Source organism: Hydra vulgaris, chromosome 13 (genome assembly GCF_038396675.1).
Source record: "Hydra vulgaris chromosome 13, alternate assembly HydraT2T_AEP".
In the NCBI taxonomy this organism is placed as follows: Eukaryota; Metazoa; Cnidaria; class Hydrozoa; order Anthoathecata; family Hydridae; genus Hydra; species Hydra vulgaris.
In genome coordinates, this window is record NC_088932.1 from 38,745,587 (window position 1) to 38,770,559 (window position 24,973).

Here is a 24,973-nt window from a genome sequence, read left to right on the forward strand (position 1 = left end):
TCTTCTTCAATATCGTCAATATAAAAAAACAAGTCATATATATATATATATATATATATATATATATATATATATATATATATATATATATATATATATATATATATATATATATATATATATATATATATATTTATTTATTTGGTTGCTTCTTACTAACCAAAGTAAATAGATGAATTATTTAAACTATAATTCTTTGGTAATACAAATAAAAGTAACTTGTTATGCACATCACCAAGTAAATTTGTTTTATACCTCATCAATAAAAGCAATTTTTTTTACTTTTTGTATTTGGCTATCTTGGCGTCCGGTGCACGTATGTTCCTTTTGCCCCTCCCTCTCGGCGGCCCTGGTAATAGTTTATAAACAGCAAAAATCCACACAAACGTTGACGTAATGAAATATGTGATTAATAAATAGCACGTCAAAAAAATAGCACGTAGTTTAATAAAAAACAACCTCACCGATATCGATGATATTGTGTTGAACTGACGTCGATTTATTTCAAGCTTTAATATCGATATGGCCGCTGCCAGAGCAGGAAATCCATCAGTATTGCAAAAATATTTTAACGCCTTTCGAGGCTGGTATTTAAACGCCTCAGGATACAGAGCATTAGGTTTATTTTTTTTATGGTTCATTTTAAATTTATTTAGTAAAATAAATCATTTTAAATATTAGACGTATTGCATTTAAGTTGCTTTTTTAAACTGCATAAATTAAGTGTTGCTTGAGTGTTATGTCATATCACTCAAGTAATGCTCGATTATAAGTAATAAAAAGTGTTTTTCGTAACACTTGACCATGAATTCTTCATAACAGTGAAGCATCTATAACTTATAAGCATGTTATGGAAATATGTAGCTCTTGTAGTCTCTAAAGAGTTACATGTTATGGTTTGATTATTTTCTTTTCCTAAAATCTGTTTAGACATTACATTTGAGTGAGCTTTTGTTTTTTTTATCATTTATCCTTCTCTTGATTTTTTCCACTAATTTCCTAAAGTATAATTGTATACTTAAAAAAACAAGTTAACATTTGTTTTTGTAAAATATAAAGTTTCTTTTTATAAAAATTATTTTTGAGATGTTCAGAAATAAAAAAATAAAATGTAGTTAGGCTATATTTATACTACCTGATAAACATAAATTTCATTGCAAGCTGAACTAATCTTCATAGATGGTTATAACTAAAATTTTTAAACTTTCATATAATTCTGTTAAATTGCGTCCATCCTATTTTAATCATGCTTTAAAAATGATTTTCTTACATTACATTTAAATACAAATAAAAATGATTTTCTTACAAAACATTTAAATACAATTTTGGTTTACTAACTTGCATAATTTTACACAAAATTTGTTAACATAGACATAACTTAAATTTGAGTATTTATTTAGTTTGAAAAAACTGAAGTCCAAGTTTTTAAATAGACTCATTGCTTTCATTTCCCTGACTAAGTTTTAAAAAATCTATTTTGCTCTTACATTTTTCTATTAATAGCAATTTAGATGATAAAAATTTAATTTTGAAATTAGTGCACTAAGAAGTCAATCTGTTTTATCCATAATAATTTTTCAAAGTTGTTTTATTTTTTGTGTGGTATATGTGTTTTAAATTCTAAGGATCTTATCACAAATATTGATTATATATTTTTTCTACCAATTAATCTTTTTTAAATAAATCAGTTTTTTGAAAGGCAAAACCTTTTACTTAATACATAAATTAGATCAGGGTTTGAGGCCAGACAGTTTTAAGAACTTTGTAAAGGTGGTTGACAACCCTAAGCAAAATATGTAGTTCCATAGGTGTAATCAAATCCCAAACAAGGATAGTGTCATCTGCTTTAAGAATGGGTTCATGAATAAGATTTCAAATAAGATTGAAAAAAAGTTTCGAGAGAACCAAATGTTTGCAATTTTCCACATTTAGCAAGATTGGTGGAAGATGCTATGCGCCAAGTGCATGGGTGCTTGGAAGAGTGAGATTGAAGACCACATAAAATATTGGCTGCTTTTATATCACAAGACACCACCAATCCTTTGATTAAACCTTGGTCAAGGTGAACCCATGCTTGAAGTTGGTGTAATTTTCTGGCATTCCTTCTGAAATAGCAGCAATAATTTGCTAGTTGCAAGCACTGTCTTAGTAGTTCTTTGTAGTTAAGAGTTGCTTTCTTGGTGGTGAATTAATAAGATCAGACCTTGTATCTATTTCTACAATCCCAAGAGAAAATTTTAAAAATCCTGCACCCTGTCTATTCCAAGTATTCATGATTTGCTCAGAAAATAGCTTTCTTTTCAAAGCAACATAGTTAAGCAATTCATTAAAGTTTTTACAGTGCAAAAATGAGTTTTAGTTTATTGTATTAGAGATAATAGCTTGTTTGAGCATTGACTATGATGGTATTTGTAAAAAAAAAGAAAGAAATGCAACTTTACAACAATTAGAGAGTGGCTTAAGCTTGGCAGATAAAGCAGGTCTAATTACATTTACAATGTACTTTTAGGCTTTGTCTGAGAGTAAGAGGGTTGTTATTCATCAATATAGGAATGCCAGCATTATTGCATTACTTGCAGTAAATAAATAAGTTTTGTTGTCTAACAAAAATTGTAAATTTAAAGTCCAGGATATAAATTTATAGGCCACTGCAAGCCTTGTTATAGAACAAAGCTGTTACAGAAAAGAGAACAAATAAAAATTTTCTAAGCAATCAAAAAGTGAAGATTTTTTGTCAAAACAAGAGTATAAAGTTGAGTCGTCACCAAATAGAGCCACTTTAGATGTAAAATTTTTATGCAGATTGATATTGTAAATAAGAAACAATACAGGAGCAAAGATAGAGCCTTGTGGTACCCTTAAAGTTATTTGAAGTCAAGAAGAGTGAAAAATTTTTCAAGAATACTGCAGTTACTGATTTTGATAAATTTTTTAGATACTACAGTTAGAAAAAAATATTTTTATTATCTCAAAACCTTTACACAAAGAAACTATTAACAGAGTGCAGACTAATTGTCGGATAGTTGGAGAGGTCGAAGTGTTTTTGTAAGTTTTAAAAAGTTATAACCACTTATTAAGCACTTTTTAAAAATTTAGCGAAAATTGAAGAGGTTTCTGGAGAACACTTTTTAAGGCTATGATGGAAATCTTGTCTGAAGCACAAATTGTAGACGTGTTTAATTGAGAATTAACTTTAGCATTGGAAGCCAGAGTAATTTGAATGTTTAACAATAGGTTAATCTGTTTAACTGGCAGGAAGTGTATGGCCATTAGATTCAAGAGTCAAATTAGAGAGTCAAGAGTCAAATTAGATTTTTTTGCAAATAACTCTACTTTATTCTGGTAAGAAGTAAAAAGATCAGACCTGTGAAATAGAAATTAAATATTAGACTTACTAAAGTTAATGTCATTGTTGGAGACTAACCAAAAGTCTTTAGAACCTAACATCTGATATAAGATACAAGATTTAGTAAACTGAGAATAACAGAGTTTAACATCAAACAGGACCTTTTTACATTGGCTTCTTGGAATAATAAAAAGACATTTGTTCTTAAGAGAGATGTTTTTGTAAAAAAGATGAAAAAAATGATTAATGTTTGATAATGCAACCTCTCAAGATAGTGAAAAATATGGAGTTGACTTAAAATTAAAAAGTAGGAATAAAAGCTTCTGAGATGCTCTTTATACATGCATATTATGGATACAAACATATATATTTGCTATTTATTTAGATGCTGGCATGCAATATCCTTTCATATTTATATAAACTTTTGTATTTATATGGTGTAGTATTTGCTGAATAAGAAGATGATGATGATGATAATGATGATGGTAATGATGATGATGATAATCATGTTGATCATAATGATGTGTATATATACAAAATTTAACATGAATTTTGAATTATAAAAATATTCTATAGGATGTATAAATGTTTATGCAGCCCCAGCCATATTTTATCAAACCTTGTCCAGGCCTTGGTCAAATATCAACCCCGGTTACTTATTATATCATTGGCTTTAAAACCCCATATCCCATTTCTCCGGGTCAGTTTGAAGAGGTTATCTTGATTTTTTGGCAGTAGTAAATTTGACTGTAAATTTCTCTCAAATCAAAATCTTAACTAATCTTACGATTGTTCATAAAACTACAATTTTTTGTTCATAATATATAATAATAATACATATAAGCATTTGATATTTTTTCATTGTCATGACGTATTTTCTAAATATAAAATTTGTTTAAGTTCTTTAGATTGTAGGAAAGTCCTCCAAATTTTTCAGGTTCTCAATTTTCATAATCTAAATTTACTATTTTTAAATTTTTGAATAAAAACAGAAAAGAAGATTTACTTGAGTCTTTAATTAGTATTGGGACATTTAGCCTCTATACCCTTTATGATTCTTTCTAAAATTACTTTTTTCTATATTTAAATTATTTGATAAATTTTCTTTTTTGATTGTCTTGCTAAAGCTGTGGATGATGTATTATTTGTGGATGAACAGTAACTGTTACTGTTCGTCCACAAATAATAAAGTTTTACGGCTTCACATCCCTGAAATGTATTGGCTTTTGTACTTCTTCAATTCTGGGTATGTTCTTCCTCAGTTACAAGTAGTTGGGACATATCAGATTTATCACTATTGAAAGGGTAGAGTTTATCATTATTAATGGGATCATAATATTTACTGTTTTCATTATTCATACTTATACTAGGCTCAGTTAGGTGTTTATTTATTTGGTCACAGTGTGCTAATGTACCTGAAGAGTTATTCCTTAATATGACTGCAGATAAATGAAGCAGGTTCAGGTTTAGAATCTGGTCTTTGGTGATACCATAATGGTGTTCCACTTTCAAAACTCATAGTGAGAGGAAATCTCAACTGCCTCCCCATCATCTCGGAAGGGCTCCTTGATCTTCCTGCATGAGGTATTGTTCTGTAACTTAAAAGCATTCTGCTTAAATATCCACATAATAAACCTTTATCCGGAGAATGAGCTTTTAAACCCATCTTAACTGTCTCTACCATTCTTCCAGCTGTTCCATTAGTTTGATGGTGGTAGGGTGGGGTCTTATAAGACAAGCAACCTATTTTCTTTAGCCACTGGTTTAAGGTGGTATCATGAAATTCTGCAGCATTATCGGATATCAAAACCTCTGGAACTCCATTTCTTGAAAAAACACTTTGTAGTACTGTCTTTACTGGGCAGCTTCATGGTTATTTACCTAAATAACTTCAGGCCATCCAGAAAAGAGTCTACTAGAATTAAAAACAGTCCGACACCCTGTACATAGGCATGATCTATATGCACTCTACACCAAGGTTTGTTTTCATTTGGCCATGTATGTAACATCCTCTTTTTCTTCACCTTTATCTTGGCACATTTTTCACAGTTTTTTACATTCTCTTCAACATCTTGACAGTAGCCAGGCCACCTAGCTTCCAACTTTAATCTACATTGAGTTTGTATTGTGCCACAATGTATGTCATCATGGACCGATTTGATAAACATCTTTCTCATTGTTCTAGGAGGTACAATGAGATCACCATTACATACAATTCCCTTTTCAATAGTCAATTTATTCCTTATAGATTCATAAGGTCTTTCTATCACAGAGCACCTACTCCAATTATTTTAGCTAATTCTGGTTTTGATATCCATCAATACTCTATCACTTTTTGTTTCTTTTATTATTTGCTCAAGATTCACGATATCAGACTCAACTTAGTGTATAAAGGTTTTTTGATCCTTCTCTTTGATCTTGATAATGCATCAGCATGAGGAATGTTTTCTCCCTTCTTATAACTTATTTTGTAGTCAAATACCATCATTTGTAGGGCCCATCTAAAAATTCTAACAGATATCACTTAAGTCAGTTCATTATTACAATCAAATATAAACTCTAATGGTCTGTGATCTGATATCAATATAAATTTTCTACCGAACAAAAAATGCAAAGCTCTGTGAGTAGACCATACAATAGCCAATGCTTCTCTCTTGATATTAGAATATCTTGCCTCAGCGTCTGATAAAGTTCGTGAGAGATACATTACAGGATGACCATTTTGTAAAAGTATTTTACCACAGGTTCTTTGCAAAGATTCTTTTTTAGCAACTCAAATGCATGTTGGTGTTCTTTCCTCCTTTCGAATGTAACTGTATGTATTTGAATATACTGAATGTAAATTTATTTTTATAAACACTTTTACTGTTCGTCCACAAATAATAAAGTTTTATGGCTTCACAAGTGCCTTTTTATGGAAACCCTATATATAATTCATAGCATAATTAGCATTTACTAAGGTTGTCTCTCTTTATCTTGCTTACCATTTCCTTACTCTGAATTCTGTTCTCTACCTCTACAAATCTCTTATTCCTCTTTGTTTGAAATAGTGTTGTCATATTTGGGTTGGTTCTTCCAATATTGTCTTTTCTATTATAGACATGGTCTAAAAATACATTGTTAATGTAGTTGGCCCTGTATTGCCAAGATTGAGCTACTGTCCATCATCATAAGGTTGTGTCACTTTCTTTTTTCAACAAACATTATCATGGTTACTGCTCAAACAAGCAATCATCTCATTTCCTTAACCAAAACTCATTCTTGTTTGTCTGGTTATTTGGCAAAGTTGCAACCTTTTGCTGTAGCTATCCCTTTATGCTCTTTTATTCATCTAGTTTCCTTCCTCACACATTAGTGAAATACCTATACTATATGTGTGTGTGTATATATATATATATATATATATATATATATATATATATATATATATATATATATATATATATATATATATATATATATATATATATATATATTAGTTATTTTAGTATGAATATAAGTTTGAAATTAGATATTTTATAAACTGAAAGTGATTTTTTTTTAAGTTTTTTTTATTGAAATCAATCATATAATCTCAAATAAATTTATTATAGAATTTAAAAAATTAAAAACTAAAATATTGAAATTAAAGCAAGTGTTCATTTGTATTTAAAAAAAATGTGGCCAAGATAAACAAACCACAAAAACAAAATTAGCAAACCCTAACAATAAATTACTTACAAAACATTAAAAAATATATATATATATATTGTTGACAATCCTTTTGCTTTTAAGCATTCATTGATATGTTTCGGCATGGAGTTCACAAAGTTCTGAGTAATCTCTTTTGGAACACTATTTAGTAATTTGTGACCGGGGCTGCATAAACATTTATGCATCCTAAAGTATTTTTTTCTATTCAAAGTTCATGTTATATGTTGTATATATATGCATATTCAAACATCATTATGATCAGCACAGTTATCATAATCATCATCATGATCATCATTATCATCATCATGATCATCATCATGCTATTGATGAAAAAGAAAGGCTAAAGCCTGATTATCATGGTCATCATGATCATGATGATAATCATCATTATCATCATCATCATCAGGCTTATCCTTCCTCTTTTATGCTGTTTCTCTAATATAAACAATCTAGAGCATTTTTTTTTCTTAACTAAAACTCATTTATACAATATGTAAGGCACTCTCTTCAAGTTTTTTTGCTTCTACCACTACCATTTTCTACTAAAAGCTGCTACCTCTCTACATGCTGATACCTAAGTTACTTTAATCTTTTCTAACAAACGTTGTTCGATAAGTTTTTTCTAATCTGTCTATTTACACCTCCTTTTCTTGTCTTGCTAGAGTCACACCACACATCCATCTGATCATCTTCTTCTTCTGCAAATACTACACCATATAAATACTTAAGTTTATATAACAATGAAAGGATATTTTATGCTTGCATTTAAATAAATAGTAAACATGTTTGTATCCATAATATGTATGCATAAAGTGCTTCTGTGCAAGTGGAAGCTTTTAATTCTTCTGGACTAAAAGTTTCAAAGCTTTTACTAACTTCTCTTCAATTATAAGTCAAGTCTCATTCTATTCCACATTTTTCACCATCTTGAGCAGTTGCTTTATTAAACAATCATTTTTTTTTTCAAGAACTTCTCTGTTAAGAACAAATGTCCTTTTATTATTGCAAAAAGCCAATGTAAAAGAGTCCTGTCTAATGTTAAGCTCTGTTATTCTCAGTTTAATAAATCTTGTATCTTATCTCAGATGTTAGGTTGTAGAGACTTTTGGTTAGTCTTCAACAATGCCGTTAACTAAAGTAAGTCTAACATTTAATCTCTATTTGATGGGTCTGATCCTTTTTCTTCGTCCCAGAATAAAGCAGAGTTATTTGCAAACAATTCTTACTCTAGTTTGACTCTTGAATATGTCCATGCTCTTCCTTACATTTAAATAGATTAATCCATTGTTAAACATTGAAATCAGTCTGGCTTTCAATGCTAAAGTTAATTCTCAATTCTGCAGTTCTTACAACTTCTACAGTTTGTGCTCCAGAATAGATTTCTATCATAGTCTTAAAAAAGTGTTTTCCAGAACTCTCTTCAATTTTTGCTAAACTTTTAAAAAGTGCTAAATAAGTGGTTTAAATTTTTCAAAATTCTAGAATACGCTTTGACCTCTTCAACCATCCTACAATTAGTCTTTACTCTGTTTCTTTATATAAAGGTTTTAAGGTTGTTAAATTATTTCTTTCTAACTGAAGTAGTAAAGTTATTCTTAAAGGCCTATCCTCTTCTCTATTTCAAGTAACTTTAAGGGACCATAAAATTCTATCTTTGCTCCAGTATTGTTTCTTATCTACAATAACAATTTTCATGAAATCTAAGGTGACTCTATTTGCTGACGACTCAACTTTATACTCTTGTCTTGACTAAAAATCTTCACTTTTTAATTGCTTAGAACAAGCAACCGATTTTAAATTTGATCTCTCTTCTGTTACACCCTAAGGCTTGCAGTGGCTTATGAATTTTAAATTCTGTGCTCAAAATCCACAATTTTTGTTAGACAACAAAACTCATTTACTGCAAAAAAATATTGCAATAATGCTGGCATTCCTATATTGAGATAAGTTCTAAAACCACTCTGTAGATGTAATAAGACCTGCTTTATCTGCCAAGCTTGAGCCACTCTCCCATTGTTGTAAGGTTGCATTTCATTCTTTTCTCTACAAATATGATCGTGGTCAATGCTCAAACAAGCTATCATCTCTGTAATGATAAACCAAAACTCATTCTTGCGTGGCTTTTTATTCAACAAGTTGCATCCTTCTACTGTATCTGACCCTTTGTGCTAAAAAAACTTTTATTAATCCAGTTTTTTCCTTGCACATCAGAAAAACCTTATAACTCTTATCCATCTTCATGTTTTCCTTTTTTAAACAACTTACAACTTTTTAAGTCTTCAGTTATACGTTTCCTAGTATTTTAACTTAATCTCTATTTTAAAGTAACTCATAACTTCATAGTGGTTGCTTGCAATCTTGTTGGAAATAAATTAGAGTTTAAAAATATATAAATGTATGTGAGTATTTAATAAATAGTAATTGTAAGCATAAAATCCTTATATATTAAGTAATATAAATTTTTTTCTAGCCCCGGCTATCAACCTCTGCTAAATCTTTTAATTTTGCTAAGCCGGGTTCAGGTTTGCAAAAGTCTCATTTTTAGTTTGGGGCCGGGACCCCGGTCACTTACTAATATGTATATATATATATATATATATATATATATATATATATATATATATATATATACATACCTCAAAATACTTTAAGGTTGGCAGTTATATCGGTATTGCCGAATGCCGACCCCAACTCCTGATAAGGGCTGATATATATACTAATTTAGTTTAGCAATAATGCTTTGCTAAACAAAACAGAAATCCTAAATGAAAAAACAGCAGAAAGTTGTAATTGTAAACAAAAAAAACAATTGTCCAATGAGTGGAAAATGTTTATCAAAAAACATGATATATAAATGTATTGTTTCCTCTAAGAATGTACCTGATTAACAATCCTTTAAAAATAAAATGTATTCAAAAGACACCATGCTGTCAAAATGCATATGGAAATTTAAATATAAAAATATTGATGATTATATATATATATATATATATATATATATATATATATATATTATATATATATATATATATATATATATATATATACATATACATATTTATATATATATATATATACATATATTTATATATATATACATATATTTATATATATATACATATATTTATATATATATATTTATTTATATATATATATATATAAATATATGTGTATATATGTATACATATATATATATATATATATATATATATGTATATATACATATATATATATATATATATATATATATATATATATATATATATATATATATATATATATATATATATATATATATATATATTATATATATATAGTTGTTTTTCTCAAACATTAGGGATAAACTCGTGGGAAAAAAAACAACAACTCAAGAAACAGCCTGCTAATAGTTACATGTAATCCAATACAACTTATTACATGTTCTTTTGCAGTTGCATTTCTGTATTTATTTTTTCAAGGCATCAGCTAAGAGTAGATAATTCTGAACTAAAACACCAAGGGCTCCTGTTTGGTTAAATTAATTACTGCTAAATATAGTAGTGCTTTTATGATTCTGAGACTGTATGGTATCAAGGATTCCTCAGCTCTGGTAGCTCTTAGAGAGGAAACATTTTTAAAATATCACAGAGTTAACCTTCGATTAAATACCTTCGATTTCTCACTTTTTCTTTTCTAATTCTGTTCTATTTTTAATTGTTTTTATATTTTGTTCAAATGCTTTATTACTATATCTTTTATTGACCTTTATTTACTTTCATTTACTACTTACTTTACAATATCAAATTTTAATTAGCATAATTAGCAAAAGTTTATACACCTTTTTGTTAATACAAATATCTCAAATTAGTCACATTCTATTACCTCCGAGGTGTAATAAGATCTGATCAATTTTGAGATGTTTGCAAAGAATTTTTAATCCAATTGCTCTCTTAATTCTAATAAGCGCTTTTTTCTGAACATCCCTAAAAAATTAATTATTTGTCCGAGTTAACAATCATTTTTGCTTCCATGACTAAATTTCTTTCTCACTAAGTCTCTTCTACAACATGTGGTTCAGATTATATCTTTCTCACATCGAACAACTTTCTGTACTCTCAAAACTATTAATAACTACCTATCTGAATGTTGTTTTCCTGTCTGCTGAAAATAGAATAAAAGTTGATCTATCAATTTGAAAGTATTATTTCTGGAAAGTAACTTTTTTCACAAATAAACCAACATTTATTTTCTATTTGAGTGTTCAAATCTAAATTCTTAATGTGGTATTGAAGAATAGTGGAAGTCATACTTTCAGATTGTAAAATGTTTATAAAAGATTCTTTTTTTTTTCCACAAAAGAATCATTATTTTTAAAATTACTATGGAAATAGTTCTTATTTGAAAAACCTCTTGCTTAGTATGTTTATGTATTTTTGCAATCATTTAAATTTTTTTCGTATCCAATCATAACTAAATTATTATAGTTTATGTCGTTATAGCCATTGTTGTTAATTTTATTTTACTTAATTATAAATATCATAAACTATATTGTATATAGCATTTGCAACATGTATTTATACATTTTGATACAGTATATTCTGCAATTTTTTAATCTCTGATTGAAATTTTGGTTAAATTTTTAAAAATAGTCCCAGACTTTTGGGTGATTTTCAATATAATTTTTTTCAAGGGTTAAGAATTGATGATCTTCTAAAAGAAGAAGATCCTGATGTAAAAAATGCAGTTCAAAGGTTATCAGAGGAGGAGTACAATCTGCGTGCTTTTAGAATAAAGAGAGCTATGGATCTCAGTTTGAAGCATCAGATATTACCAAAAGATCAATGGACTAAGCCTGATGAGGTTTTTTTTTAAACATTTTATATCTTTTTTAAATTTTGTCTGTTTTTCTTTAAATTGTTTTGTTTTATTCAGTTTACTAGTGTGGAATTATTTGTTTTAAAATGCTGATTGTTTAATAAATTTTCTTTATTTGACTTCACAAAATTACAGATGATAAAATAATGAAATTAATATATTATCAAAATTTAAGTCAGTTTGAATTACCAAATTACATTGGTATTAAATATTATGTACTGTTTGTCAAATTATACTGTCAATTCAAATTAAAAAATGAATTTAAAGTCAATTTTAATTACAAAAATTTATTCACTGAATAATCTGTGTCAATTAAACCATTTCAGAATTCTAAAATACATATTATTATATCTTTATGTATAGATATATTATATTTTTTACTGTCAGCCAGCTACTTGGCTTATTGATGTCCCTCTTTGGAGGGTTAATCTTGTGAACAAAAAAATAATAATAATAAACCGTTTTGCAAAGATCCGTAAGGGTAAATAACCAAATATAAAATATTTATATCCGTTAAAAACTAAAATAAAAAACAGAAAAAATAAAAATCGAAGTAAAATCGAATAAAACAAAAAGGCAAAATAAAACAAAAAAGCGAGATAAAATGAAAATACGAAATTCGAGAAAGTTAAGGTTACCTATAATTCTTTATATCAGCAACTAGATTAAGATTTCCATTTTTAAAAATATTTCTTATCTCATTAATGTGTTTATCTTGTGTGTTATTTGTTTTTATTATTAGAAGTTCTTTTTTTAATATACTTTTAACTTTATCATCAATTTTCTGCTAAAAGTTTTATGCTAAAAATTTTCTTCTCATAATATGACTTCATCCTGTTAAAAAATATTTCTACAATGAGAGTTTCTAGTAAATAATTTCCAAACTCTCTATCATGTTTTTTTACGCTATATCCATATAATAAAAATTTAAGAGAATTTTGATGGGGGTATTCAGAAGGGTAAAGTTGATCAAGAATGTCTAAGACAAAAATTTTCAAAGGCTGTACTTTATTGCAATTGTACATCATATGCTCTATAGTTTTGTCTTGAGCTCCGCATTGCGGGGATATTTTGTCTGCTCTTAGTTTCCTATTAAACATATTTTCATTTGTTGGTAGTATAAAATGTGCTATTTTAAATAGTATATCACTTGCTTTTTTATTTGTGTTTCTTTTCTATTTTTTTGAAAAAAATTGTTTCCAGTCATCTTCGTTTAGTGTTTTCATACTATTGTAATCACTCAATGACCATTTTTTATATCTTAGATTCAAAGGGTTTTTAGGTTTGTTTAGAAGTTTGTACATAGTACTGTAATATTTCTATATTCTTATTATCTTTTTGTTTTGCTTAGAAATTGGGTACTTTGTTATGGTCATAACTTTGTCCTTCCTGTTTAATTTTGTTATGCCATTAAAGCGGCAAAGCTACCACAATACTTTTAAGCTCTGATCCCTATTGAGTTATAGTGTAGAAATCCGGCTTAAAAGTTTTCGCTATGTCATCTATGAGCATTATTTCATTTTTAATATGGGTTTTTTTGGGAATGAGAAAGCAGTGGCGTTTATCACAGATGTTATTGTTATAAAATATAGGTGGATCAAATATTTCTTCTATATCTCTTATTGGGACGTTATAAGATGTTTTAACATCGTACCAATTTTTAAGTAATTGAAGATAGATGGTGGAAGTTTTTTAAGTTGCGTGGGATTAGTTTGAAATATTTGTACGTTTTGGTTTGATTTCCTATGCGAGTTTAATATGTGAAGCATTGGGTTCTGCCATGGGCCTTCCAACCTTTGGTTATGTAATTTGGAGACCCATTGCATTTGGATTGCCTTAAGATTGTTTATTAAACTGACAACTTCAACTCCACCATTTTTTATTTTTTGTTGTGTTGTTTGTTTGTTCAGGTTGGGTATTTTCCTGCCCCATAGAAAGTTATTTAGTTTTGTTTCCATTTTGCTCCATCATTTGGGAGGGGTACTATAAAGCTAGATGTTTTGTTTGTGGGATTATCAAAGAGTAAATAATAATTTTCCTTCCTTTTAATGAAAGTTTATGTTTAATCCATTTGTTTAGAGTATTATTCATTTTCTGGAATTGGTCCCTCCAGTGGGTGAAGTAGGAGAAACTGCCTAAAACTTAAAATGTGATACCGAAGCTCTTGAAGGGCGATTTCCCCCATGCAAAATTTAGTAATGGTTCTTTTTGTAATAGTACATTATCTTCTTTAGTAACTTTATTAAATTTAGAATTAATTAATAGAGTTGCCTGGGAATCGTTTTCGTTTTTGTTATTTTTGTATAGATTTTTATAGAACTCTCTGAATTCATATAGGATGTCTTCAGATGTATTTTTTGTTTCTCCGTTTTTGTCATTTATTTCTGAAACGTATTGTTTTGCTAGTTTGTTTTTCTCCAAATCGAAGAATAATTTTGCACAATTCTCTCCCTCTAATCGCCATTGAATTTTTGCTCTTATAGCTGCCCCTTCGGCTCTTACTTTTTCAATTAATTCTATTTTTGTTTTTATGTCTTTATATAAAATTTTCATATTTTTTTATTTAAGTATATTTTCTTGGATGCATTTTTTAGAAGTTTTTTTAGATTATAATCTTTTTTATTTTATTGTCTCCACTCTTCCCAGGTCATTTCTATTAGAGTTTTGTATTCTTTTTTTTGAAGGAGCGCGTTGTTTAATATCCATGTTCCCTTTCCAAAAGTTATTTTGTTATTTGTTATTTCTATTATTTGAGCATTATAATGATTCATTAATATTGTAGGTTCAAAGTAGGTTTTTATATTTTGTCTGCATATCTTACTTATATAGAAACGATCTAGTCTTAAGTGAGAAACTCCATTAGCAGAAGCAAATGTATATTCATTTGCATTCGGATTAAAAACTCTCCACTTGTCTTCTGTTTCTAGAATATTTAATAGAGTTTTTAAAACTATTTGAGGGACATTGTTTTTTATTTGAGAAAGGATATCTGTCTTTAATTGAAAGGGTTTTGTTAAAATCTCCTCCCATGATAATAATAAAATTGTTTAGTTCTTTATTGCAGAATATATTTGCTAATTCAATATATAATATTTTCCTTAGGTATTGCATGTTTTTGCCTGAGGAAGCATATATATTTATAATTAAATAGTTTATGCTTTTTATTTTAACTGCTATTTAATTGTAATTCCCATGTGTATCGTTTCCTGAAAAAAACATGTGTTTGTGACGTGTTTAACATAGAATTGCAGTTCCACAGGTTTTAGAATTCCCAGGAGAGAAAAAAATGTCTCCATTCCATTCATTTGCTAGTAAGTGAATTTTATCATCATCTAAATGTGTTTCTCTTATTAAAAAGAATTCGTGGTTTTTGTTTTTAAAAGAATTTATAATTGTTTTTCTCCTACTTAAATTATTCATACCATTAACGTTTGACGTAAAAAAGTTTGTTTTCTCCTTTTTTTAACTATTCAAATAAACATTTATTATTATTTTTATTTTTTTTTGAATCTTTCCTTTGAATCTCAGGAAAATATATATATATATATATATATATATATATATATATATATATATATATATATATATATATATATATATATATATATATATATATATATTGTTAATGTTTTGTATTCCTTTCCTAGATCAAGGGAAAGCCTTCAATTGGTGCACATAGTCAGATAATGCATAGTGTAAAAAATAGTCAACATGATATAAACTATAAATAATATAAAATGTAATATCAAACTTAACAAATGATAAAAAAGGCACATACTACTGTATTTTCTGCGAAGATAAAATTTCTTTTGCCATTTTTTGTTTTGGATTTTTCGGGGTCTTTTTACTTTCAGGGTCATTTTATCTTTTTCTGGTGTTGGAGGTTGCGTTTGTTTTTTATAGCTCGTTTCATTTCCTTGATTGAATCTTCCGCTTGAGTCTTCCTCTATTTCGTCACCATACTGTGTCTTGTTGTTGCTTCAGTTGGTGTCTTCTTCATTTTTGTTTTTTTCTTCTCTGTCAATGATTGCGCTTTTTTCTTGTTCTTGATCTCTTGTTTTGTTTATTTGTACTTTTATGATTTTTTCGATTCTTTGTTGTTGTTTTTTTGGTTTAAAATCTATGTATGGTATTTCTTCTGTTGTGGTTTCAGAGTGTTGTTTTTGTTGTGCTTGTTCTTATTGTTCTTTTCTTCTGGCTTCGGCAAAGGCAGCCTTATTCCTTTTTGCGTTTCTCTTACTTTCTTTTTAACTTCCTCAGAAAGACTAATATCAATTTGGTCGTTGTCTAGGACAACAAATTTCGGAATATTTTATTTGCTATATTATATATATTGAGTTTTTTACCTCTCCTTTTGGTTCTGTTTTGTGTTCTTGTTGTCTTTGAGTTTCCATTGGGATAGTCGTTGGCATGGTTGTTTTGATGGGCTGGTTTATTTGAGTTTCTTTAGTTTTGCATCTTTCTCTCAGGATATGAGTTGAGCGGCATGTTCGGCAGAGGAATTCTTTTTGCAGCAAAATTAAGAGTTATCCTTTGCCCGTTTATTTCGATTTCGTGTGGCAATTCTTTAACTGCTTTTGTAAGATTAACACTAAAGAGTCTTTGTCCATCTTCTATGGTTCTGTCAAAGTCATATGTTGGATGTTTGATTGAATTTATATTTTTAATGCGTGGTTTTAGTTGTTGCGATAGTTGTTCGTCTGTAATAATCGGATCGCATTTAATTGTTATCAAGAAGCCAAAATCTTCTCTTTTTCTAAAATAAATTGGTTTTTGAAATTCGGTCAACTCGATTTCCAATTGAGCTATAGTGTTGGCATCGTTTATATTTCTAAATACGGCTATCCAGTTTCCGTCTCTATGGTAGGTCAGATTCTCAATTTTTCCTTCTCCAATTTTTTTAGCAATTCATTCTGAAATTTCTTGAGCATTTTCAGTTAGGTATCTTGGATTACCAACTTTGAAAAAATCAATTCTCGTCTTGAATTTAACAATTCTTTTGGATCTGTCCGTATAAAGCTTAGTTGCATGTGCATATGAAATCGCCATGACAAAAATATAGTACAAAAATCTTCGTACTTAAAACAGTCTTCACTTAAATTTCCATTCAATAACTTTTAAAGATCTGAACAAACTTAAAGACGCATATTATAGAAATGATTATAGTTCTAGTTAATACAGTCTTTATGTATAGTTAATACAGTCTTTATATATAATATCTTATGTTTTTAAGAGTTCTGAAAAAGCTTGTAATAACTAAATAAAGCTGAAAATTTAAACATTGTATTTATTGTGGTTTTAGGAAAAAATGGGTTTTAATAGTTTTCTTTTTTTTATATATTATATTGCCAACAAGATAATATTGCCAACAACTGATATTGCCAACAAACAGGTGAATCCATTGCTTGACATTCGTATCACTCCAGCTTCTGTATCTAAAGTAATTTCCTGCCTAGACTCTTCTACAGCTTGTGGCCCGGACAACATACCTGTTATTGTCTTGCAGAAGTGTTCTCCAGAGCTGTCGTCTATACTCTCAAAACGATTCTACAAGTGCTTTTCAGAGTCTTGTTTTCCAGCCTGCTAGAAAGCCACATCTGTTGTCCCTATCTTCAAAAATTCTGGAGTCTTCTTCCTATCATAAGCAAGGTTTTAGAATCTTTAATTAATAAACACTTAATTTCTCATCTTGAATCTAATAACTTACTTTCTGACCATCAATATGGATTTCGATCTTCTCGTTCTACAGCTGATTTGCCAACAGTAATAACTGATAGGTTTTATCGTGCATTAGATAAAGGTGGGGAGGTTAAGACCATCGCTCTTGACATTTCTAAGGCTTTTGATAAAGTTTGGCATGCTGGTCTTCTCCATAATCTTTCTTCTTATGGTGTATCTGGCAACATCTTAAAGATTATTGAATCCTTCTTTTCCAATCTTAGTATAAAAGTTGTCCTCGATGGACAGCACTCTTCTTATTCTATAACTTCAGGGGTTCCTCAAGGTTCTATCCTTGGCCCTATACTCTTTTAAATTTACATTAATGATCTTCCAGATGTTCTCACATCTAAGGTGGCATTGTTTGCTGATGATACTACCATTTATTCTTGTCGTGATAAGAAACCAACACTCTCTGATTGCTTGGAGGGGACATTTGAGCTTGAAAAGGATCTCACTTCTGCTACAGCATGGTGATAAAACAGATAAAACTCAATTTTTTTCAGTCAATCGCTATCGCAATAAGTTAGATCTTCCTATATTTATCAATGGTGATGTACTTGATGAGTCATCTACTCTTCATCTTCTAGAATTAACTCTTACTTCCAATCTCTCTTGGAAACCATATATCAAATCAGTTGCAAAATTAGCATCTGCTAAGGTTGCATCTCTTTATCGAGCTCGACACTTTCTTACTTCGGATTCTATTCTCTATCTCTATAAATCCCAAATCCGGCCTTGTATGGAATACTGTTGCCATATCTGGGGTGGATCTTCTAATGATGCCCTTTCTCTTTTAGACAAGCTGCAAAAATGCATTGTAAACATAGTTGGACCTGCTCTTGCAGCCAACTTCCAACCATTATCACATCATCGTAATGCTGCTTCTCTTTCTCTTTTCTACAAATTCTATAATGGGCACTGCTCTAAAGAGCTAGCGTCTCTTGTGCAATCTACTAAAATTCATTCTCGTGTTACTTGTCATTCAATTAAGTGTCATCCTTTTTCTGTGACTGTTCCTAAGTGCTCCAAAAATGCTTATTCGTCTAGTTTTTTTCCTCGAACATCAGCTCTTTGGAATTTGCTTCCTTCATCTTGCTTTCCTGATTCATATAATATGCGATCCTTTAAGTCGTCGGTCAATTGTTATCTTGCTCTACAATCTTCATCTTTTCACTTTCAGTAACTTCCAACTATAATTAGTGGTTGCTTGCAGCCTTGTTGGAAGCGAAGATATTTAAAAAATATGTATATATATATATATATATGTATATATTATATTTTTATTATTAATTAATATAAAATTTTTATAATATTATTTATTATGAACAAAGTATAAGTGTAAGTAAACTGCGTTTTTTTTTTTTAAATCTTGAATATACAATAGAACATATAATACTTTTATTTTTTAATAGCCTAATAAATATGAAATGATAATTGAAAATTTCCTGCCTATCAAGTCAACATTGACTTGTAACAATTAAGGGTCAGGTAAATAAATTTTATAAACAAATACAAGCTAAAAATGTTGTGTATTTCTTTTTTCCTTAAAACAACCTTTTTCTTCAACTAAAAATTTACTTAACATCAATTTTGAGTTAATAAGAAAATAACAATATATAAAAAAAGAAAATTATTTAAAAAATTTCATGCATAGTAGATTTTATGTTGAATATGCATAATAGATTTTTATCAGCTATATAAATACAAACCGTCAAATTACACCTAATCTCTTGTTCTTTTTCTTATTTTCCCTAGTCAAAAAGTTTCATAGGATCCTATAAGAATTTGGAACAAAAGAAAATTCAGATTTGACACCCAATAAATTAAAACATTAAGTTAGAAAATGTTTATATTTATTCTTTTTTGTTCCAAATTCCTAAATATAGGACTTTTCAACTAGGGATTATTATTATAAATAGCGGACAGGTCAAGCATACCACTTTATGTATGAGTATATGTATTGTTACAGTTTAAATTTTGCTATATTGAATGTGAGAACACTGTTCAGCTTGCGGTTTTCTTGCTAAAACAAAAACTTACTATGCAAACAATGCGCATTGCATGAAAAAAAAACTAAAAATTAACCATGTATTTCTAAAACATTTAAGGAGCTAGAAACTCTTAAATAATAAATTGCTTATTCATTTATTTTACATTAAAGAAGAAGTGAAACAAAACTTTTCATTAGTGCACAGCTTGTTTTCTAAAATTAAAATTATTTGCAGTTGACTTTTTTTATAATATAAGCTAAATTAGATGCTTATAAATATTTTTGAAGAAATATGAAGAAGTTCATAAAAATCATTAGTTTTAAAAAAAGTTTCTTCTGAAATTTTTTAAAAAACATTAGTTTTAAAAGAAAAATAATTTTTATGTACCTTACAAAAATGCATTAATTTAACAAAAGCTAGAATCTTTTTTAATACCTAATTTTTAAAAAAACCTAATATTTTTTAAATATATTTTTGTAAAAATGTTATATTACTTAAATAAAAGATATAACTTTTTAAAAATACAATTTTTTTAAATACAAAACTTAATATTAGATAAATATTTGTTTGTATGTTTTTTGTTTAGGATGTATTTTATTTAACTCCGCTTGTTGAGGCTGTTACAAAGGAACGAAAAGAACGCGAGAGCTTGGATCGAGTATAAGTAACTACTTAGTCATGTAATTAGAAATGTGTGGAATTAGAAATCAGCACTTAACTTGTAAAAAAGTTATTAAAACTTTCATAAAATCTTAAGTTAATAGTGTTATGTATTTGTTCTGAAATAAATTTCTAGTTTTTTTTATTGTGGATTCAATTAGAGTTTTTGTCATTTTTGTTGTTTAACCGTTCGGGTTTTATAATTCTTTTTGAACTCCAAAATAAAATGGTCTTTAACGAACTTAGCTGAGGCATAAAAGCCAAATTATGTCTCAGTTATGCAATGAAAATTGCAATTTATGCAAAATTAGCCAAATTATGTCTCAGTTAAGCAATGAATATTACTTTTAAAAAAAAAGCTTTTTCAATTTGCGAAAAGGTTCCTAAATTTCCAAATGAAGTCCCTAAAATTGCTCTTGTCCCCTCCCTCACAATTGGGGATTTGAGGTAGCCACGGCAATGATTATAATACTTGGTAATACTTTTTTAATTGTGTTTTTGAAAACAACGCCGGAAACAAAACTTAAAATCTTTATTTATGTTATAAAAATACTATATGAAATTTTTTTACTTTAAGATGGTACACCAGGGGGAAAATGAAACTGAATTGTTATATAAAATGTATCTTTTTGATGAGAATTTGTTTTATAAAGTAAATATAAAATATAAATTTTGATGAAAATTTGCTTTATGAAAATAAAGTGTTATTATTTTTATTTTAAAAGATAAATTTTAAAACTTATTAAAAGTCCATAATAGCGGAAAAAAGAACCACAAAGGTTGTATTTCAAAACATAATATCTTGATCTAGTGAAAAGGCCATGGATTGAAAATCGGTACAATTATAAGACAACTTATTATACACCGTTTAACCTGCGTTTTTAAATTTTTTGAAATTTACTCTTTATCACGAATTTACTAAAAAAATTGAAAATTTTTGACTTCCTCTATAGATTTATAGCAATAACTTTTAATCTTACCAAATCCAAGAAAAACCCATAAATCAACCGGAGCATCATTAAATAAACATTTCAGTTCATAAACTTTACTTTAGTTATCATGTTTTAAATTTTAAAAAAAAAACATTTCTGCAAAAAAAAAAAACAAGAAATAAAAAATAATAGATCATTTTGAAATGTTAAAACAGCTAAAAACCACCAGCTACATAAAATTCTTTTTTCTTATCCTGTTCAGCATCGCCGGAAACCATTTTATTTGATCTTAAAGATTTTCTCCTACTTTTTACTTATTTTATTTTAAATTCATTCGTTTAACACGAGCAATATTTGCTAAAATTAATTTTTTACAAGTTACTGAACCGATTAAGTCACAATACTTTAGTACATTTAATACACCATTTGCACTATTATTGTAATGGATCACTGCTGAATGGACAACTATTTCAAGAAATTTTTTTCCGTATAAACTTGTTTTTGGGCACTCGAGACCATATCAAAGAGTTTAATTCTTCATTACCATTCTGAGTTTCACCATCCAGGCATTTGAGTAACTCATCAGCTTGTAGGTCTTAAATAGTAGGAAGAATTAAAGTCTTTATCCATGGTGGAATTGACATAGATAAATTTATATTTGTATTGCTGCTATTCCAGTACATACACAATGTTTTAGTTGTATTTCTAGGGCGAAATTGGTGTCGATAGTCATTATCAGGAAAGCTAGTAAATTGAAAGAGTATAGCATAAAATGCTTTTTTCATGAACTTCATTTCTATGAAGCTGAACAGTAGAATAATTTTTATTTGGATGACATCCGTTCCACTTTTTATTAACTTTTTTAGATAAATTTTTTTTTGCTTGACATCTTTACACAAAAAAAATCAAATAAGCAACAAGAAGGTTTGTGCTCTATTTAATAAGGTTTGTGGCTTCTGTCAATGCAGTTTAGACCGGGAAAAACAAGAACAATTCTTTCTTGATGACTTTACGCTTTCATCTCAAAATTGCTATTAAAAAAACAAGTCCAAAATCACTTTCAAAACAAGTTAAAAACTTGATGCTATGAGGTTGCTAGGTAGTTTTATATGATAGTGGGGCTCAAGTAGGTCAAAATTAAGCTATATATTCAAACAAGTATATTGAAAGTTGAAAAGTCTTCTTAAAGGGTCAATCTTTCATAAAATTAAAAAAAAAAATCAAAATTTTTTTTTTGTCAATTACCTTCCTGGTGTACCACCTTAATGTAAAATGTTGAAGTCCATATCAGCGTCATTACAACGCTTTTAAAAAATTATTTAACCTTTAAAATAACCACAAGTTCACAGCTTTTGTTTGTTTTGTACTTATTGAATGATTTAATATTTATTTTTTAATGTTTAGCGAATTCAATTGTGCAGGATGTGACAGTGAAGTTAGTTTCGAAAATGACCGAGGAAACAAAAAAGGCTTTTGTTCTAATTTAAATTTAAAATGTTTGTGCGACACACAGAGCAAATAACATCTTATTGTACCAAAAAAATTAGCAGTACTCTAGTTGTTTCTGTTTTGTCAGTTTAAGTTATAACTTTTTTCGTGAAATTCGTCACACCCTGTTAAATTTACAATCAACCTCATCTAAAACGACAAAAAAACGGAAGCATTATATAGACCTTATGAGTAAATTTAGAGTTCATTTTAAAATCTTATAACTTTGTCCAAGTCAGATTTTTGCATTTTAACAGGTGGATTTTGTATTTGAGATAACTTCCAACTTCTACTTTTTCCCTTAAATATTGGGAGAAAAAATGCCGCAATATTTTTTCCATGACTATACAAAATTTACAGCATCATCGTACTTATGACATCATCGTACTTATTACATCAGCGTACTTATTACATTGACTTTTATGCTCTAAATGAACTTTTATACGCGAAATTTACACAACTATTATACACAAAATTGACAACACCCTCGCATTTATTAAACGGACATTACTGTTAAATATAAAATAAAAAAATCTTTCGAACATAAATTTTTTTAGTGAATTTCGATCTACTTAAGGATAAACTAGTTTGTTTTGCTTTATCAAAAACAAAGCAAATAATTGGGGTATTTTCGTAAAATTTTGCTACCAAATATTATTTTTTTTAACTTTAAAAATTGATGTAAGTATATTATTTTACTGCAGTAATTTGAATATTACAGAATGACCTCAAATGTAAATAAAAATAAACAATCGATATCAGACTATGGTACCAATAGAAAAACAAACTTTTTTTTATCTAAAAAGAATTTTCAAAATTCTAAAAACCGTTTAGTATGGATTTGCTTAAACTTTGATCTATTGTACACTGTGCGATTCGCAACGATAAAAATTGGTAATAAAAAACATTCTCAGTTATAAAATATTCAAAATACTTTGACATTTTTTTTGAAGCAAATAAGAGAATCTCAGATTTTTGGAAATTATTTTCAAATCCATCAAGTTTCGGATTTAATTATTAAAAATAGTGTGGGTAAGGAACTGTGTGAGGGTGGATATGTCTGGAAATGTTACTTTTTTATTTTTTTTGCCTAATTAATAAAAACTGAAACAACTCTTTAAACTGTTTCCGTATTGGCGGTGATAGAAATATGTATATAACAACGTCAGTTAAAAATCCAAAGCAGTAAGAAATAAACACAAACTGCAAATATGACTCATTCTGATATTTAATGCTGTAAAGGTAGCAGTTGTGTTTGGAATTGCAATAAATATTACAAAAGTGACTACAAATAGACTCAACAATATATACCCTCGATAAATTCTTTTCCGTTTCTTTGTACATTTTGAGGAAAACAGTATAATTCCTACATTATTTAAATTTTTTGAATTAAATACAATTTGCGACGCTATGCAAGTAGTAACCTTTATTTCTACAAAACAAATTCCAAACAAAATTAAATATTGAATGTTGTTGATTTTTCGTTTTGTTTTAACTACAAAACACATTTCAACAACTTGAATTACTAAAATGGCGTAACCTGCTCCAATCAACTGCGTTATTAATAAACGCAACATTTAATAAATACATTTTTTACAATGATTTTTTTGTATTTTCCAACATACTTTGTAAAAAACAATTTAAAAAGAATTAAAAACTTTTATAAAAAAGATAAATAGTTTGGTACACCTAATTATAATAATATTTATAAAACATTAATTGCAATTTTTAAAAATCATAAAATATATATATATTAAAAAAAAAAAAAAAAAAGTTAAAATCTAATTAAATGTTTTTATTTTACAAACACACTACACTGATCTACAAAATCTTAAATAATGTTTCTTGTTAAAAAAAAATTGGAAAGATTTTAAAAAGTATATGTTCAAAAAAGTAGTTTTACTTATAAACATTATTAACATAAATTTTCTCATTATCCGTACAAATAATTAAGTTCACCTAAAGACCGGTTGTTCAAAATACTGTTAATGAATATAACACTAGAGAAACAGGAAACTTCATTTCACCTTTCAAAAAAACAAACCTCTACTAATTCATTAACTCATATCGTGGTCCTTAATTATATAACAAACTAATATCTAAAAATTAATCAATCTGTAATCTAGAAAATCAAAACTTCTTGAAAAATCAAAAAATCTTATCTTAAATTTGAACAACAATATTCTGAATTTTTATACACAGGGTGCGGAAAAAGTTCCCGTACAAAAATACAAACAACAAAAACAGGAAAAGTTTCTGCACAAGACGAGAAACAAGTTACACTTTAA

The 24,973-nt window shown here is 28.2% G+C and overlaps 1 protein-coding gene across 1 annotated transcript; it reads left to right on the top strand.

The window, feature by feature from the left end:
* The first annotated feature begins 467 nt into the window (after window positions 1-467).
* On the top strand, window positions 468-20,410 carry LOC100209109 (cytochrome b-c1 complex subunit 7). The gene is made up of 3 exons (XM_065814967.1): window positions 468-619; window positions 11,709-11,878; window positions 20,192-20,410. Exons 1-3 carry the CDS (start codon window positions 523-525, stop codon window positions 20,267-20,269), a joined length of 345 nt encoding a protein of 114 aa, XP_065671039.1. The 5' UTR covers window positions 468-522; the 3' UTR covers window positions 20,270-20,410.
* Window positions 20,411-24,973: the final 4,563 nt, after the last annotated feature.

Coding starts and splice junctions, on each gene's coding strand:
- LOC100209109 (XM_065814967.1), top strand. CDS start 523: ATGGCCGCTGCCAGAGCAGGAAATCCATCAGTATTGCAAAAATATTTT. Junction 620..11,708: donor CTCAGGATACAGAGCATTAG/GTTTATTTTTTT, acceptor ATTTTTTTCAAG/GGTTAAGAATTGATGATCTT. Junction 11,879..20,191: donor AATGGACTAAGCCTGATGAG/GTTTTTTTTTAA, acceptor TTTTTTGTTTAG/GATGTATTTTATTTAACTCC.